Raw genomic sequence first — 15,559 nt, 5'->3', positions numbered from 1 at the left:
TGAAAAACTAAGAGATGTTCACATCTGATGCTTTTCTGTTTGTAATTTGGGTAAATTTTGCTACCTCAATATGTCCCTGCTGTATAAAGCAGAACTGTTGGCCTCCAAAAGGGTGAAAACAAACCAGACAAAACATTGTCTAAAGTCCAGCTCAGAGTTCAGTTGTAAGTCCAACTGAAATAATTGAGAAGATTATACATCAAACAAGTTAGAGAGCAGATAAATATATAACTATATATCAGCTAAACATTCATCCAATGTTCTGAGAACAGCAGTCCAGAGACCTTCACCAAGAACTCAATAGCAGCTGTCAGACAAAATACATCGAGTAAAGAAAGCAGTTTCTGGAAATCTCAGTAAGTTAAGTTTAAGTATTTAAAAAAATATATATAAATAAATTTTTTATGTTATTTAAATTCAAGACCCACATGGTTCATTAAAATTAGATTTAAAGTTGTCAATGTTTTGAGATCAATCAGTAAAACCTTTAGACTTTTTTTTTTCATCAAGAATAAGTCGTTATATAAATTTCATTAGATTAGTTTAAAAAATATAATCCATCATTATTGACAACAATGTATATTTAAACAAATAACCTGCAGAAGTTTAGTTGCATGTTTTTCTTTTTTATAATTCTGGCACTCAAGTTTTTTGTTTTTGCATTTAAGTTGGCTTACTTTAACAACTTCCCATAGTATAAAGTGAGCTTAACAGCTGTTAAGTTTGATAAGTTTTAGCCAACTATCGGATGTCCCTGTTTAAATCAAACCTGGTTAGATGTATGCTTTTTTTGGCTGAACAAACAGAAACGCAGTTTATTAAACAAACATTAAAAGGATGAATCTGGGAATGAGCTAAACATTTAGAGCTATTACATTTAGCTCTTGTTAAATGTAATTTAGATCAGTTACGGCAAAGACTTCAAACCTTGAAAGAAACAAAGGCTGTTTATCTTAGAAGTGTTGACAATCTGATGCAAAAGCTGATGACGTCCCTGCAAGAAGTGAATCCCAGAGTGAGAGGGATCAGACTCTCATCTCAAAGTGGGCTGCATAGTCTGACTGAGAACATCACCAGAGACATCATCAAGGTAAGCCCAACCATCTTTTTTCATTTAGTAAGAATTACTGATAGGTATGGTAAATACAGTAAACCATTTTTTTTTCCAGCCAAAGGCTTAATATGTCAAGACAAAGTAAAAAAAATCTCATATCATATGGCCAATAAATAATGAGACAAAAAAAAGTGTGTCCAACAACTGAAAATTTGCCACAAAAAGAAAACACAAATATAAAATAATTGCATCAAATCCTAAAAAGAGTCTCTGAAAACAAAAAAATAATTAATGTATTGCAATGGTCTAGTTAAAGTCCAGACTTAACCTGAATAAAGCATTGTGGTTGAAACCGAAGAGAGTCCTGAGCAGAAAGTCATGTCTGCAAATTTAACTGAGGCACATCGTAAAGAAGAGTGGAACAAATGTAATCAACAATAATGTGTTTTTCAATCTAATATTTGCTTCCAAGTGCAGTAGAAGTGAAAACCTGAATATGAAAATCCCTCTAAATGCACTTAAGCCTATAATGGATTGTGAAAAGGAGATGTATTTTAAAACTGATGTGCCGCCTTATATCATGTTCGCATATAGGGGGCGCCACAATCCTTCAAGGAGCTGATTGACGTCAGTTCAGGTGATCCCCAGAGAGCAGGAATGAAACCCATCTCATTTGTTCGCCAGGTGAGTTTTTTTATATTCCTTAAATTGATTCAGACAAAAATCCTTTTTTAATTTACTCCTAATGTGAACGATCCCAAAAGCAGATATCTTGTCAATGAGTTCATCAACACCAATGGATTCATCAAATCTAGGAGCTCTAATGGTAAATATTATTTGGCCACAACAAACCCTGATATCAGTCCTAGAGATTTAGTGGGCACAGCTGGAAAGGTGCGTTTGAGTAAGACAAGCTGACTCAGTCATAACAGTTTGTCAAGAGGAATGGACCAAAACTCCAGCAAACATGAGAAGCTTCACCTGACCACAGTAATGTAGTGTAAAAGGAAAAAAGAAAATGCTTTATTCTTGACTTTGATGAAAGAAACAAAATATTGTTTGGAAAATAATCTTATTCTGGTATTAATCAAACAAAAATAATTTTGGTTTTCCTAATTGTGAATAATGTAATGTGTGACAATCAGGAAAGAATAATTTTTTTAAACAATCATCAACATCATGCATATGTCATATTTTCCTGCTTCAATTCCTCTTTGAATTTGATGCCATTTTCTAGGTGCTGGCGGTGTGTTTGTGCCCTGAACTGCTGAGTGATGAACATCTTCCTCTGGACGTCAGGCTAAGAGCCCTGAGGCTCCTGGAGGCTTGTGATGGTGAAAGTGTGGGTGAGGATTTGAAAAACAAAACATGAACAAAACCGTTTATTAAACCCAAATTTTACTGAGCTTTCTTCCTTGTGCTGTCGACATAAAACTGATTTGCCCATCATTTACAGTAACTAACTAAAGCAGGCTTTAAAAGCTCAAAGTGCTGCAACTAAATATGCAAAAGTTAAAACACAGAAAAATAAAGAAAACTACTTAAACTAGAGGTTAAGAAAAAAGAAATTCAATCCAGCAAGTTTATAAAGGCCAATTTCTTTTGTTGCTTTTGATAGTCTTTGTGTCGTCATCTCTCTCAGCTGAAAGAGAGACCAAATAAAAATGAGTTTTATTTTCACCATCTTGCAACTTCTAGTACATGATCAGATGCAACAACCGAACAATAAAAAATGTCATACTGTCACACACAGCATAAGTAGTACACACGTAAATAAATTGTACATATATAAAACAACAAAACAAACAATATCCCCGAAAAAACTGCTTACGGTATCATCCATCTCAGCCATCTTCTAATTATAGCTCAGAATATGGATACAGTTTTAAATATTTCTCTAATACTCGGTTTAATGAGTTAACTGATTGTTTATTCTGATCTTTAGGTTCCTACACTGCCTCCTCTGGACTGCCTCACATCAGACAAACTATCGCCGAATTCATCATGAAAAGAGATGAAGGTGTTCCTGCTTATGCTAAAAACATTTTTATATCCTCTGGAGCTCAGAGAGCCGTGATGGTAAGACAAAGATTTGTTTATGAAGAACTTTAAAAGGATATTGTAACAACAAAACGCTTGTGGATGACCTGACGTAAAGAAGAGCAGAGCTTCTGCAATTTTATTAATGTTTGCCCACATCTGAAAAATGGCACATTTGCAAATTCTAGTGTGGTTCCAGAAATGAGCAACAGGAACTACCTCAAAAGAAATGTAATCATTATCAAGAAAAAGAAAAGTAAAAAGATCAGGCTATAATATATATCTGTCAAAATTTCCTATTCCCAAGTCAGAAACTTCTGCTTCTCTATGAAGGACATTAAAAGCACCTGACCAATCCTGAGTTATTAAAATCGAAGTAACAAAATTGGTTAGATTATTGCCTAAATTCCGATGGGAGAATAAAGTTTGTCATTGTGTTTTAAGGTAATATTAAAGCTGCTGTCTGGAGGGGAAGGGCGACTTCAGACTGGCGTGTTGATCCCTCAGCCCTGTCCGCACGGACTGCTTCCTCTACTAGACGAGGCCGGGATGATGGCGGTGCCTTACCGGCTGATAGAGGAGGAAAACTGGGCTGTCGACTTGAGTGAGCTGGAAAGAGCTCTAACGACCTCCAGAGGGCGCTGCGAGCCCAGAGCAATCTACATAAGCAACCCAGGAAACCCTACAGGCAGGCGGCCTGCACACTTCACTGYATGCAAGCCAAATTCAGCTCGTTATCAACCCTGAGGAAGCTGCTGTTTTCTGTTTTCAGGACATTTGCAGGACAGGAAGTCCATAGAGGAAGTGATTGAGTTCGTAGCAGCKGAGAGACTCCTTCTGCTGGTTGATGAGGTGATGATAAAATGTCTCCTCAGAATCARGAGAATATTTTGAGCTGTTCTGCTTTTCCTTCTAGGTCTACCAAGACAGTGTTTATGCACCAGACAAAGAGTTTATTTCATATAAGAAGGTTCTGTTTGAGATGGACGAACATCTGAGAGACACTGTGGAGCTGGTCTCCTTTCACTCTTTATCCTGCGCCTGTGTAGCAGAGTGAGTTTCTCTTCCCTTCCTCATTAGTTGAAGTCAGATCTCAGAGAATCTCAGTAAAATATGGGGAATGATTTCCATACTATTGACTTAAAAACTGGCTTGGAGTTTTGAGACAAACTCAATTCAACTTTCTTTTTACATAAATGTTTTGTTTTATTTCAATATTTGAATCTTAGTTATTTTTAAAATCTTTAGTTTATGGGATTGAATGAAAAATATATTAATAAATAAGTATTGTGACAAAGCATAGTAATTTATGTATTATTATTATTATGAAAAATAATATAAATGATTTTTCTTTTTCAAATCTGAAGATACATTTTCAATATTTCTCCTTTAAAAATATTAATATTGGTGGCAAAATGAAAAATATTATGCATAATGCAGTTTTATAAGTACAGACGCCACAATTTAAAAATAAAAAAATATATAAAAATGTGCTTAAGTGGAATAACATGATTATCACTGTTTAATTGTAATTCATTTGATTTTTATTTTTGTATAGATGATTGAAAATAGTTTCATTTTTAAAATGAGTTATTTTTATTCATTAACTTTAATATTTACTTTGATTCTTATTTTCAGTTAARATGATGCATCCTGWCTCAGAATGGACAAATGCTTTATTCAAATCTTATAATGTCACCGTGTTTTAATTTWTACTTTAATTATATCTTTTAAATCTTGAGAAATAAATAGTTGTAATATTTTGTTAAAATTTTTTATGATTTGTTTTTTATGTTTAATGGTTTTGAGAATTGTATATTGTTTTAACACTGGTAATGGAAAATAATCRTATAGTCTTCAAACAATGCTATTTCGGTTGATTTCTTTTCTTTTAGAGGGTACATGAGAAATAAGCGGTAATGACATTAAATTGAAATGAAATGAAATTCAWTATTTTATAATTTGATAATGAGAATGAAAACAGCTTTCAAAATAGTCCATTAAAATRCACTGCTCAAAAAAATAAAGGGAACACTTAAACAACACAATATAACTCCAAGTAAATCAAACTTCTGTGAAATCAAACTGTCCACTTAGGAAGCAACACTGATTGACAACAGGGACCCTCGTCGGGTCAATCAGTGTTGCTTCCTAAGTGGACAGTTTGATTTCACAGAAGTTTGATTTACTTGGAGTTATATTGTGTTGTTTAAGTGTTCCCTTTATTTTTTTGAGCAGTATAGTTTTGAAAGCTGTTTTTGTTTAACAATTCTACCTTGAATGGCTAAGACATCACAAGTTCCCGCTGATTTAATTTAATTTTAGAAATTGATAATGTGACAGTTTTTTTTTGTGTTCACATGTTGAGAATTAAATAAGTTCCCACAGGATTTTCATGTTTTCTGAGCTCTAATTTCCGTTACTCATCCCCCTCGTGACCTGTGTGTAGGTGTGGCCTCAGAGCAGGATACATGGAGGCGGTCAACATGGACCCAGGGGTGATGCATTTCGTCGACACCATGCTCTGCACTGACATCAATGCACCAGTCACAGGACAGCTTGCACTGGATCTCATGCTCAGCCCACTCAGTCCGGGCGACCCTTCATATAACACATTTGTTCATGTAAAAGCAAAACCAAAGCCTCAACAGCAACTAATGTTTTTCMTTTTCTAATATTCTTCTATTGGATGATGTTTTCTTGGAAGGAGACTCTCGTGGCTCGAGCCACTCTGGCCCAAAATTCTCAGCGGGCTCTGAAGCTGCTGAACGATCTACCGGGAATGAGCTGCCGCCCGGCGATGGGGGGAATCTACCTCTACCCACATCTGGATCTACCAGCTGAGATCAAGGAGCAAGCCAATGTTGTTAATTWARTTTAATGACATTTAATTTCATTACATTTTCGCTAATCCCAYTYATAAAGAGAAAATAAGGTGTAGAATTTGTAACTGATATAAAACGACAACACAGAAGAGTAAGAGTAAACAGTATTTCACAAAAATGGGCATAAATAAATTGACTGCATACACTTTAGTTGAACATTTTAAAAACATGCTGTGGTTTTCCTTGTAGCTGCTGTCTTGGTCTTGTGTTGSAAACTTTTATTTTTTTTGTTGTAATCTTTCACATGGCCTTGTTTTCAGACGCTGGGACTGGAAGCAAATGTGTTGTACTGCCAGAWGTTACTGGAGGAGGAGGATTTGATCGTAGGTGCAGGAGACGATGGAACAAGTGGCAGCCATTATCTCAGGTAGGAAACAAGATGAGACAAAACCCAGCTGAGCTGGAGCCAGACAATATGTGCAAAATACTATGGTTCATAATCTCTTTTGTTTGCTTTAGATTATGTATTCTGGTTCCACCTGACACGCTGGAGGAGGTTCTGTCTCGCCTTTCCTCCTTCCACCTTCGCCTCTCTGACAGAAAACTTAACAGAATTGTGTAGGACAAAGCGGAGAAGCAACCAGCTGTCACCAGTAGAGGAAATACACCAAAGCCACATCAGACAAGCAGAAAGATCATATTTAAATGATATTTGTTTTCTTTCCTGACATTTTTAGAATAATGTTAGAAAAAGCTTTTATTGAAGGAGAAACGTATTTACCTTTTTATTAGTCAGAAAAGTCTGGATCMTTTTTAAAATTACTGTTAGGTTTCGCTTCCATGTCAAAACACAATGCATATGTGAACTGCTTTTCAGACTTGCTTGGATTGTGATAAGAAAACCATGAAAATATATGAACAAGAGTAGCTGTTTTAAGAATTTGACTGTTATAAAATAATGCTTATGTGAATAAATACACAATAGAAGAAAATGCAAATATTTATGTAGTTCTTTGCTGACCCTAAACTTTCTATTCACCTGATAAGTAAATTTGGTAGTTGGTTGTTTTTCTCATTTTCAAAATGTTGATTCCATTCTCCTGACATCCACCTAAATATTCTGTTGATGATGCACTAATGTTTTCTAAACAGCTTAAAAATCAGAATTTGTTCTCAAACTTATCCTGTAAGGATTAAAAAAATAAACACATGAAAATAATGGGCTTACAGCTTTTATTTATTTTAAATAAATTATTTTAATACTTTTAAATGTATTAATCTTGTCCTTTTATTGTCTCATACTACAAAAAGACAAAAGTTATGGTAATTATTTTTGGACACATGTTGAACAAAGTGGCTGAAATATATCTAACGCATATCTGATAAATGACTGAAACATCAGCAAAGAGTTAAAAACAACATTTGGATTCACACTGTGTGATACAGTAAAAGGAATTCATTGCAAAATTGAAGATTCTTTGTCTTTTGTTGAGGAGAAACTGCAAGACATGAAAGAGCCAAGGTGAAGAACTATAGGATTTGCTTGGAGCCTCTGTATGAATCTGTCAAATTTGTGACAAAGCAGACAACTGATTAAAAAAATTCAACAAAGAAATAAAACTTTTATGTTTTACATAAGCTTTATAAAAATCAGTTTTATGAAATTGTATTAAAATATGCAATTAAATAAAATTCTTCCAATTGGTTTTACAAAGCCAAAAACATATTGGTCTGGATAAACAACAAGAGGTTCTGCCTTCCTGAACACACGCCTCCTTCCCGTCCCGCTTGGCGTGTCGCCCTGTTCCTCAGTCAGATGAACCGAGATGAGCTCCATGAAGGATGTGAACCCGAGAGTCCTTGGGATCAGAGAMCCTGTGAGCCTGCAGAGCCTGGCTGCACGGATCACTGAGCAGATCGCACAGGTGAGTTATTAGCAACTCCAACAGGCAACACATTCTCACTCCCAACTTGTCACATATTGACGCTTGGGCAGGTACCCTCAGCGTCACATGTTGACGCATCGGGTGCCCCCTTCGCGTCAATAATTGACGAGATAAATATCCAAGACCTGTTGGAGACCTGTTGACCAGTTTTGACTTACGGTAGTTCCATGTAACTTCTACGGTAATGAAATGTTTTTGGATATGACRGTCAAAAACTGTTGGTCTTTTATCGTTAATTTACTGACTTTTTTTTTTACAGTGTACAACAGAATAAAATATTGAACAGTGTAGAAGAAATGTATAACAGCTGTAGGYGTATGAGGTAAAAGCTGAATATGTAGGTTGCTTCATTCATTGACCAAAGTTTATAGAGAGGTGAAAGTTAAACTGGAGCCATAACTGTTTGAAAAGGCTCTTTGTCTGATAGCTTCATGGTTAAACTTTAATCAAACCACAATCTTGAAGGTTCATGCTTAACATCAACACTTTTTAGAGGACAAAAGCACACTCAGCTGTTTATGCAGTTACACTTTTCTTCATAATGCAGGGTTTATTTTTTCTTTGAAGGAACCAAACACAGCATATCAGTCAGTGTTATTTTGTAAGCTCAGATCTTCATAGATTTTTATCTGTACACATTTTAAATGGCTCATTTAACTTGCTCTGTAGATAGTTAATGGAGTTAACTGAGATTAACCTACATACTACTGAATAATAGGAGTCTCCATTTTGAAATGTATTCCTAACTGTTTTAAGTCTTTAATTTCAGGTTCCACATCTTTCCTTGTGTGGTTCAGGCTTCAGAAAATTGTAAATGTAGAARCTTTCATTAGCCTAGCATTTGAAGTCCTTTCAAAACACAGAGAGCATTAAAGTCTGCTTGGTCATAATCCTTCAAGGACAGCAATTAAKATATGAGTCTTGTTAGTTTATGGTCTGATACAAAACCATACTATTATCAGAGTTCAGACAGGTGGAATAAATGCACATGAGATGTGACTGATTGTGATGTTTGATGAGTTGTGCAACTTGATTTCTTTCCTTTATATTTAACCTAGATGCTTTCTACCTGCATGTTCTATTTTGATTTGATCCAGCTTAATCACATGGAGTTGGTTAGGCTCCAGTAGGGAGCARCATACACTGTCACAGAGTTTGTGAAAGTTTTGGCATGTTTCYTCTCCTCTCAGGGTGAGCAGAAACCTTTTCAGAGGGTAATCGATGTCAGCTGTGGGGATCCCCAYAGGGCCGGGATGCCGCCCCTTTCGTTTGCTCGCCAGGTTGGTACTAAGCATTTAGTTTTTYATTTAGTTTTTTAAGACAAACAGTTTCCCTGAGTTTGTCTTTACAGCCTGTCACCTTCTGCTTGCTTTCTCAGGTCTTGGCAGTCTGCTTGTACCCCGAGCTCCTGAAGGAAAGCAGCTTTCCTGTGGATGTTYGTCAGAGGGCAGAGAAGCTGCTGGGTGCCTGTAATGGAGGCAGTGTTGGTAGGGTAAAATATATTTATCTCGTGTGATTTATTTCTAGCAGTTTCTGCTTTAAAACCTGATCGATTTGACCATGGCAGGCTCCTACTCTGCCTCCTCCTGTGGGATACCCCAAATACAGAAATCTGTAGCCGAGTTCATCACAAGGAGAGACGGTGGTGTGGCTTCAGATCCAGAGGACATCATCTTCTCCAGCGGCTCCCAGAGGACCTTAAAGGTATGACAGTTGGAACTGAAATATAGGCAAGATACCTCATGATGCAACTTTAAATGTTTTATTCTGTTATCTACGGCTGCGTTTAGCTGGTTCTGCACTTGCTGTCCAGTGGACAGGGGTCCACTCAGACAGGTTTGCTGACCCCCCTCCCGTGTCCACACACCCTGCCAATGCTGCTGGACGAGGTGRGGGTCAAATTGGTGCCATACCTACTGCTGGAAGAGCGAGGTTGGGCCTTAGACCTGGAKGAGCTGCACCGAGCCCTGAAGGCCGCCAGGAGGCACTGTGAGCCCAGAGCTATTTACATCAGTAACCCAGGAAACCCCACAGGTAGACGTCTCAGAGTCCCACCACCACCACCAGGCACTTTAGAACCAAAGTTATTCATCCTGCTGGGAGATTCACTTTAACATTTGTAATTAACTTTTTTCCCAAATTTTATTTCATTGAAGCAAATGAAAAGTGTTTTGTTCTGTTAGGTCATGTACAAGACCTAAAAACCATAGAAGAAGTGATTCGTTTCGCTGCATCAGAGCGGCTCGTTCTGTTAGTGGAAGAGGTAAGTACACCCTGAACAGGCTAATTGTTTGTCTTACTAATAAAAATTTGGCTCTTTTCGTTCACCTTCTCRCATTATCGTAGGTGTATCAGGACAGTGTGTTTGGACAGGACAAGAAGTTTCTTTCATACAAAAAAGTCCTGTTTGAGATGGGAGCATCCTTCTCAGAGAGTGTGGAGATGGTGTCGTTCCATTCAATATCGGCAGGCACAATGGGAGAGTGAGTGTGACCAGTGGTTCAACASSAACACGAATGCATTTTTGCTTAAGTGACTTTATGGTTATTGAGAAACTTTTTCCTTTAATCGGATACTTACACTCCAGGCGTTCTCCTATGTTGTGTTTTTCGTTTTTTTTAGTTGATTAGTCTGTAAAGTTCCAGTTTGATAACTAATGAGTCAACTTTTGTATGGAGAAATAATGAGGTTTTTTTTGAAGTGTCAAAATTGGGATTCTGGAATGAAAAATAACTTTAAAACATCTAAATGTCTATGTATGGTCCTGTATGCCTGTCTATGATGCCCTGTGCCCCGGACGTGAAACTTGAGTTTGTTTGTTTTTTCCTCTTCTTTTTCATGGTTAGTTGTTTAGTAAATTATATTTATGGCTATTAATATAATATATCTGYCTTATCTTATTTAGGTGGACCTTTTCTGACTTGTAATTTCTCTGTTTAGGTGTGGTTTGAGAGGAGGCTATATGGAGGTCATCAACATGGACCTGCTGGTCAAAAACTTTTTAACGAGCATGCAGGGTCCTTCCAGCCCTCCAGTTTTACCACAGTTGGCACTGGAAATCATGGTCAGTCCACCATCACCTGGTGATGCTTCATATGAAGTATTTACTCGGGTAAGGAGAACACTTTTTAAGTGCATATTTGCAAAATGCATATTTCTGAGGGTATGCACTGTTTGGAYGCATAAGACATATAAGATGTTCAGGTTGAATAGCAATCTCATTCATCACAGCTAGATTTGGAATARATTGAGTGGACTCAACATCATCTATATATAGGCTACTGAGAAATTAATGGAATATGCCTAAAATATAGGTGTGCTTTCTCTTCTATTGTATCTTTGTTTCTTAACGTCTTTGCTTTATTCATTAAAGGAAATTCTTCAGAAAGTGGAAACTCTCACCCAAAACGCTCAACGAGCATGTGAGTTTCTAAATGGCGTTCCAGGGATGAGCTGCCAGCCGGCGATGGGCGGAGTCTTCCTTTATCCTCGTCTGCATTTACCTGCTGAAATCATACAAGAGGCTAAGGTCAGCTTCAAACAAAACAAAAAAAGTTAAATATGTTACCAAAAACTCAATAGACCGAGCCTTTCATACATTTTTATTTTTTTTAGTAAAACGTCAATAATTGATAAGTCTGTTATATGACAGAGATCAGGGCTGCAGGCTGATGTTCTGTACTGTAAGAAGCTACTGGAGGAGGAAGGTGTTTGTTTGGGTCCAGGCTCTGAGAACGGACATGACAATGAAAAGTACCACATTAGGTGAGGACTGAATATTTCAGATGATTAGCATGTTTATGTTAGACTTAAATGACTTGTATTATTAATTAACTCTAGTTTTCAAAGACCTTGTTAAATCTGGTTTMTGATCTTCCAAGSTGTATTTTTCTTTTAAGTTCTATTTTTAACTAATGAACATGTAATAATATAGATTTCAGTCATGTGGAGTTTATCTATCTGATGTAAAACTAACATTTTCTAAATATTTTTTCTGTTTGTTTTGTAGACTCTGCATTTCAGCTCCCGCTGCAGTCCTGGAGGACGTCCTGAAACGTCTTCGGTCTTTTCACCTGCGGATCCAGGACAGACATCACTGACAGAGATCCAAAGGATACAAACTTGGCAGAGAAAAAAAAAACACCTAAACAAAAAACATCCTAAAATTGCTTTGAATTTTAAACCTGATAATCAATACTTGACCAGAGTGGAGAAAAACCTAATTTTAATTAAAGCATGCTGCKCTGCAGGTCCTGCAGCTAAAGCTCACTGCTTCAGTGTTTGTCTTTCTCTCTTTCCTGTCTCTCTCAGACACCGTCAGCAGACAGCTGCTCATGCAACATCATAATACATCTACAGGATGTTTCATTATGTTAACAGAGAGTTGTTCCTCCCTACTGTTGCCCTGTAATTGAACAGAATAGGGGGCTGGGAGTCTATGCAACACCCAAACTCACTAAATCTCTCGTTTTCTCGAGTTAGTGTGTTTAACATTTATTATTTTAATCTTAACCTGAATGTCTTGGATTTGACAAATTGCAAAAAAAAAAGTGAAAAGCCTTGATTTGACCTTCAGAGTGAACTCATTTTATAAGAACTTTTGTAAATAAATTGGTATCAGTTATTGTTRAGCATTTGTATATTACAAAAAAAATTTACAAATATTTTAACCTGACAGTTTGAGTTGGGAAAGTGTCTTATTTAGATGATGATATGTTTGCTGTCACATATCAGCAAACACACCAGTGGACAGACTTACACTGGTGTGTTGGCCCCCCTGCCATGTCCACACACATTACCCATGCTGCTGGATGAAGTGCGGGTGAAACTGGTGCCCTACAGGCTGACGGAGGAGCGAGGATGGGCCTTAGACCTGGAAGAGCTGCACCGMKCCCWAATGACCGCTAGGAGGCAGTGTGATMCCAGAGCCATTTACGTCAGTAACCCGGGAAACCCAACAGGTGCATAACACATATATACTGTAGTGACAGTAAAATTAATAGAACTGCTAAGGCCTTTGTTTWAAAAAATTAAAGACTGTAAAGTGCGATGTGTAAATTTGCAGAAATTAGAAATGTAGACATTATCCACAGAAAAACCTAAAACTTCTACATTCAAAATAAAAAGTCCTTCAAGAGAGGCTCCACCAGGTTCTATTTGTTGGTTCTATTTACTGCTTTTGGTTCAGTCATTGGATGCATAATATTTAATATGTTTCTTATATTCAAGTGTTTCTTTTGGTTAAATTAGACATCAACTCTGAACTAAATTATGTAACATTATAAAGCGTGTCTTTTATTTAAAATAAGACTGACACGTAGTCAAACAAGTTGAGGCAATCTAAAATCAGAATCTTGATTTGTTGGTAGAAACCTAATCTGTCAATAAAGACCAAGTAAATGTCTTTCATTGTTTTGACAGGTCATGTGCAAAACAGAGAAACAATAGAAAAAAATTATTCACTTCGCAGCAWCGGAGCGACTTGTTTTGCTAGTCAAATTTCTGTGATTATTATGTGATTATTTAAAATTCRTCCTTTCTTTCTGACTTGTTGCACCATTTTAGGTTTACCAGGACAGTGTGTTTGGACAGGACAAAGAGTTTCTCTCATATAAAAAGGTCCTGCTTGAGATGGGAGTTTCCTGCTCAGAGACAGTGGAGATGGCGTCATTCCACTCAATATCGACAGCCACAATGGAAAAGTGAGCATGACAGCCATTATCTCTGGAGTCTGGACTATAGATACACTCTGTTTCGTCATAATTTACACGAAATATGATGCTTTTTATGACAGTTTTAAAGAAACAAGGGGCATTTCTATTAAAAGAGGTGTCGATTTAAGTAGTCTTTGAAATGTGAAAAATGCACTTCAAAACAGTCTATGATGTACCCATTATATTGCATTATATTGGGATTTTAAAAATGTGTCCTGATATATTTCAGATGTTACGACTGTCAGCAGATGTTCTGTACTGTCGGAGCTAACTGGAGGAAGAAGGTATTTGTTTGGGGCCTGGCAGTGAAAATGGACACAATGATGAAAATGTTCACATCAGGTAAGGAGACATAGAAATCTATTGTTTGTGCATATATTACAAACATTGCATACTTTATAAATATTTTATTGACAAATTTCTGTTGTGATACATTTTAATGGAAGAGGTAAAATTTAAACGTGTAATTTGTTTTTGTTCTTTTGATTACTAATCAGTCAGACATGACTAAAGTAGTTTGCTCCTCTCATTTCTAAATGTCTCAATTTGTTTTTCCWCTCAGGCTTTGTGCTTTAGCGCCTCCTGCTGTCCTGGAGGATGTCCTGACACGTCTTTGTTCTTTTCACCATCGTCTCCTCAACAGACCTGACTGATGAAATATGAAGGATACAAAGAGAAAAAAAAAATCTTTTAAAACTTTTGTGAAAAAAGGTTTCCAAAACTATGGAAATCATGGAAACCCTGCTATCAATATTTTCAGATGCACATATTATGATGATGAGGTAATTATCTCATAGAATAAAATCAGCACTTTTGTCACTGCTGAGGCATTTGTCTTGGGGGACAAATAAAATTGTCCGCTTAGATTTACTTTTAGACAATAAATAAACACAACTTCAATTTTAAATTGTAGAAACGTATAATCGTTTTATTTTAAAAACRCTGAATGTAAATGCAAAATAAATAACAACAACCTATTGTTCTCCTCTGGGAGGAGACTCCAGGGCAAGTCCTGCTTACGCTTGAGGAACATTTTATCCCTTGTCCCTTGGAAACATCTCAAGGTCACCCAGGATGAGCCCCAGAGTGTCATCAGGAGAATGTTTGGGTTTCCCCCCAGAACCTGTTACCCTTGTGACCCAATATTGGATGTGCAGAAAACAGTGAATTGTTGGTTAGACAGAACATCTCTGCAGATAATGACTTCATGCACAAAAAGCTAAAAAAGTTATCAGGTTAGAAAGCAAAAAAAAAAAAAAAAGAAGTAATAAATCAAATGAAGGTCCACTGACCACAGTGACCCCTTATGGTATACTGGAGCCCTCCATCAGGGCACCATCGTGTGGGTGAACCTCAAAGGAGAGTCACTTGCTCCTCAGCACTGRAAAGYCTGTTGAAAGGATTTGGGCACTTAACAAAAATGTTTCCAGCTCCAAAGAGCTTTTCTCTTGCTCTCAGTGGGTGTTTTTACTGCAGCAGGTTTCCCCCAGCTCTAACGATTCAGGTCACTTCTGGGAAGATTGGTCAGCTACTCCCATTCAGGCTGATTGCCACAGTTCACCAGGACCTGTAAAGTAGCAGAAAAAAGTTTCTTAGTTAAGAAAGGCTTTGGCAAATAGAGAGAACCTTCACTACTGGAAGCATAATTTAAGCTAAACCCATTTGAACTGAGCTGACAAAATGGCCTAGAACAGGGGTCTGCAGCCCATAAGCTCAATGGATCTTCYACAATGACTCTTAAAATAATAAGCTCTGTTTTTCATGGAATACATGCATTGGATTTCCACCACAAAACATATGGAGATATTCATTATGTGTAGAGCTGTCTTTTTTTTCTGGAAAGGTTGTGTAACTTTTGCAGCTCTAAACACGTTTTATTAGTTTTAACTATAAGAGCAAAAATTGTAAAGGTTTCAGTCTCAAGACTAGAAATTGAATGTGGTGTTATGTGTCGTATTCACCACCAGATGTCACTGTAAA

At 36.9% G+C, this 15,559-nt stretch overlaps 2 protein-coding genes across 4 annotated transcripts; both read left to right on the top strand.

Annotated features, from left to right (window-relative positions):
• The first annotated feature begins 275 nt into the window (after positions 1 to 275).
• LOC103463413 (alanine aminotransferase 2-like) lies at positions 276 to 7,123 on the top strand. Of its 2 annotated transcripts, none has more exons than XM_008406738.2 (12): positions 276 to 356; positions 958 to 1,090; positions 1,649 to 1,738; positions 2,292 to 2,400; positions 3,000 to 3,133; positions 3,539 to 3,782; positions 3,867 to 3,946; positions 4,011 to 4,147; positions 5,544 to 5,718; positions 5,802 to 5,957; positions 6,240 to 6,346; positions 6,439 to 7,123. In XM_008406738.2, the coding sequence occupies exons 2-12, from the start codon at positions 974 to 976 to the stop codon at positions 6,539 to 6,541; spliced, it is 1,452 nt and encodes a 483-aa protein (XP_008404960.1). In that variant the 5' UTR covers positions 276 to 356; positions 958 to 973; the 3' UTR covers positions 6,542 to 7,123. The 2 variants fall into 2 exon arrangements, with proteins under 2 accessions (XP_008404960.1, XP_008404959.1); XM_008406737.2 differs by having other exon boundaries at positions 285 to 356; positions 903 to 1,090.
• Positions 7,124 to 7,732: 609 nt separating this feature from the next.
• LOC103463414 (alanine aminotransferase 2-like) lies at positions 7,733 to 14,840 on the top strand. 2 transcript variants are annotated; one of them, XM_017304237.1, is made up of 14 exons: positions 7,733 to 7,844; positions 9,056 to 9,145; positions 9,244 to 9,352; positions 9,433 to 9,569; positions 9,656 to 9,854; positions 10,049 to 10,128; positions 10,212 to 10,348; positions 10,806 to 10,977; positions 11,239 to 11,394; positions 11,518 to 11,630; positions 11,875 to 12,826; positions 13,431 to 13,567; positions 13,809 to 13,921; positions 14,142 to 14,840. In XM_017304237.1, the coding sequence occupies exons 1-11, from the start codon at positions 7,746 to 7,748 to the stop codon at positions 11,963 to 11,965; spliced, it is 1,383 nt and encodes a 460-aa protein (XP_017159726.1). In that variant the 5' UTR covers positions 7,733 to 7,745; the 3' UTR covers positions 11,966 to 12,826; positions 13,431 to 13,567; positions 13,809 to 13,921; positions 14,142 to 14,840. The 2 variants fall into 2 exon arrangements, with proteins under 2 accessions (XP_017159726.1, XP_008404962.1); XM_008406740.2 differs by having other exon boundaries at positions 9,656 to 9,899.
• Positions 14,841 to 15,559: the final 719 nt, after the last annotated feature.

This window comes from Poecilia reticulata, linkage group LG4, assembly GCF_000633615.1.
Source record: "Poecilia reticulata strain Guanapo linkage group LG4, Guppy_female_1.0+MT, whole genome shotgun sequence".
In the NCBI taxonomy this organism is placed as follows: Eukaryota; Metazoa; Chordata; class Actinopteri; order Cyprinodontiformes; family Poeciliidae; genus Poecilia; species Poecilia reticulata.
The sequence above is the reverse complement of the archived record's forward strand: the minus strand, read 5'-3'. Positions and strand labels throughout refer to the sequence as shown.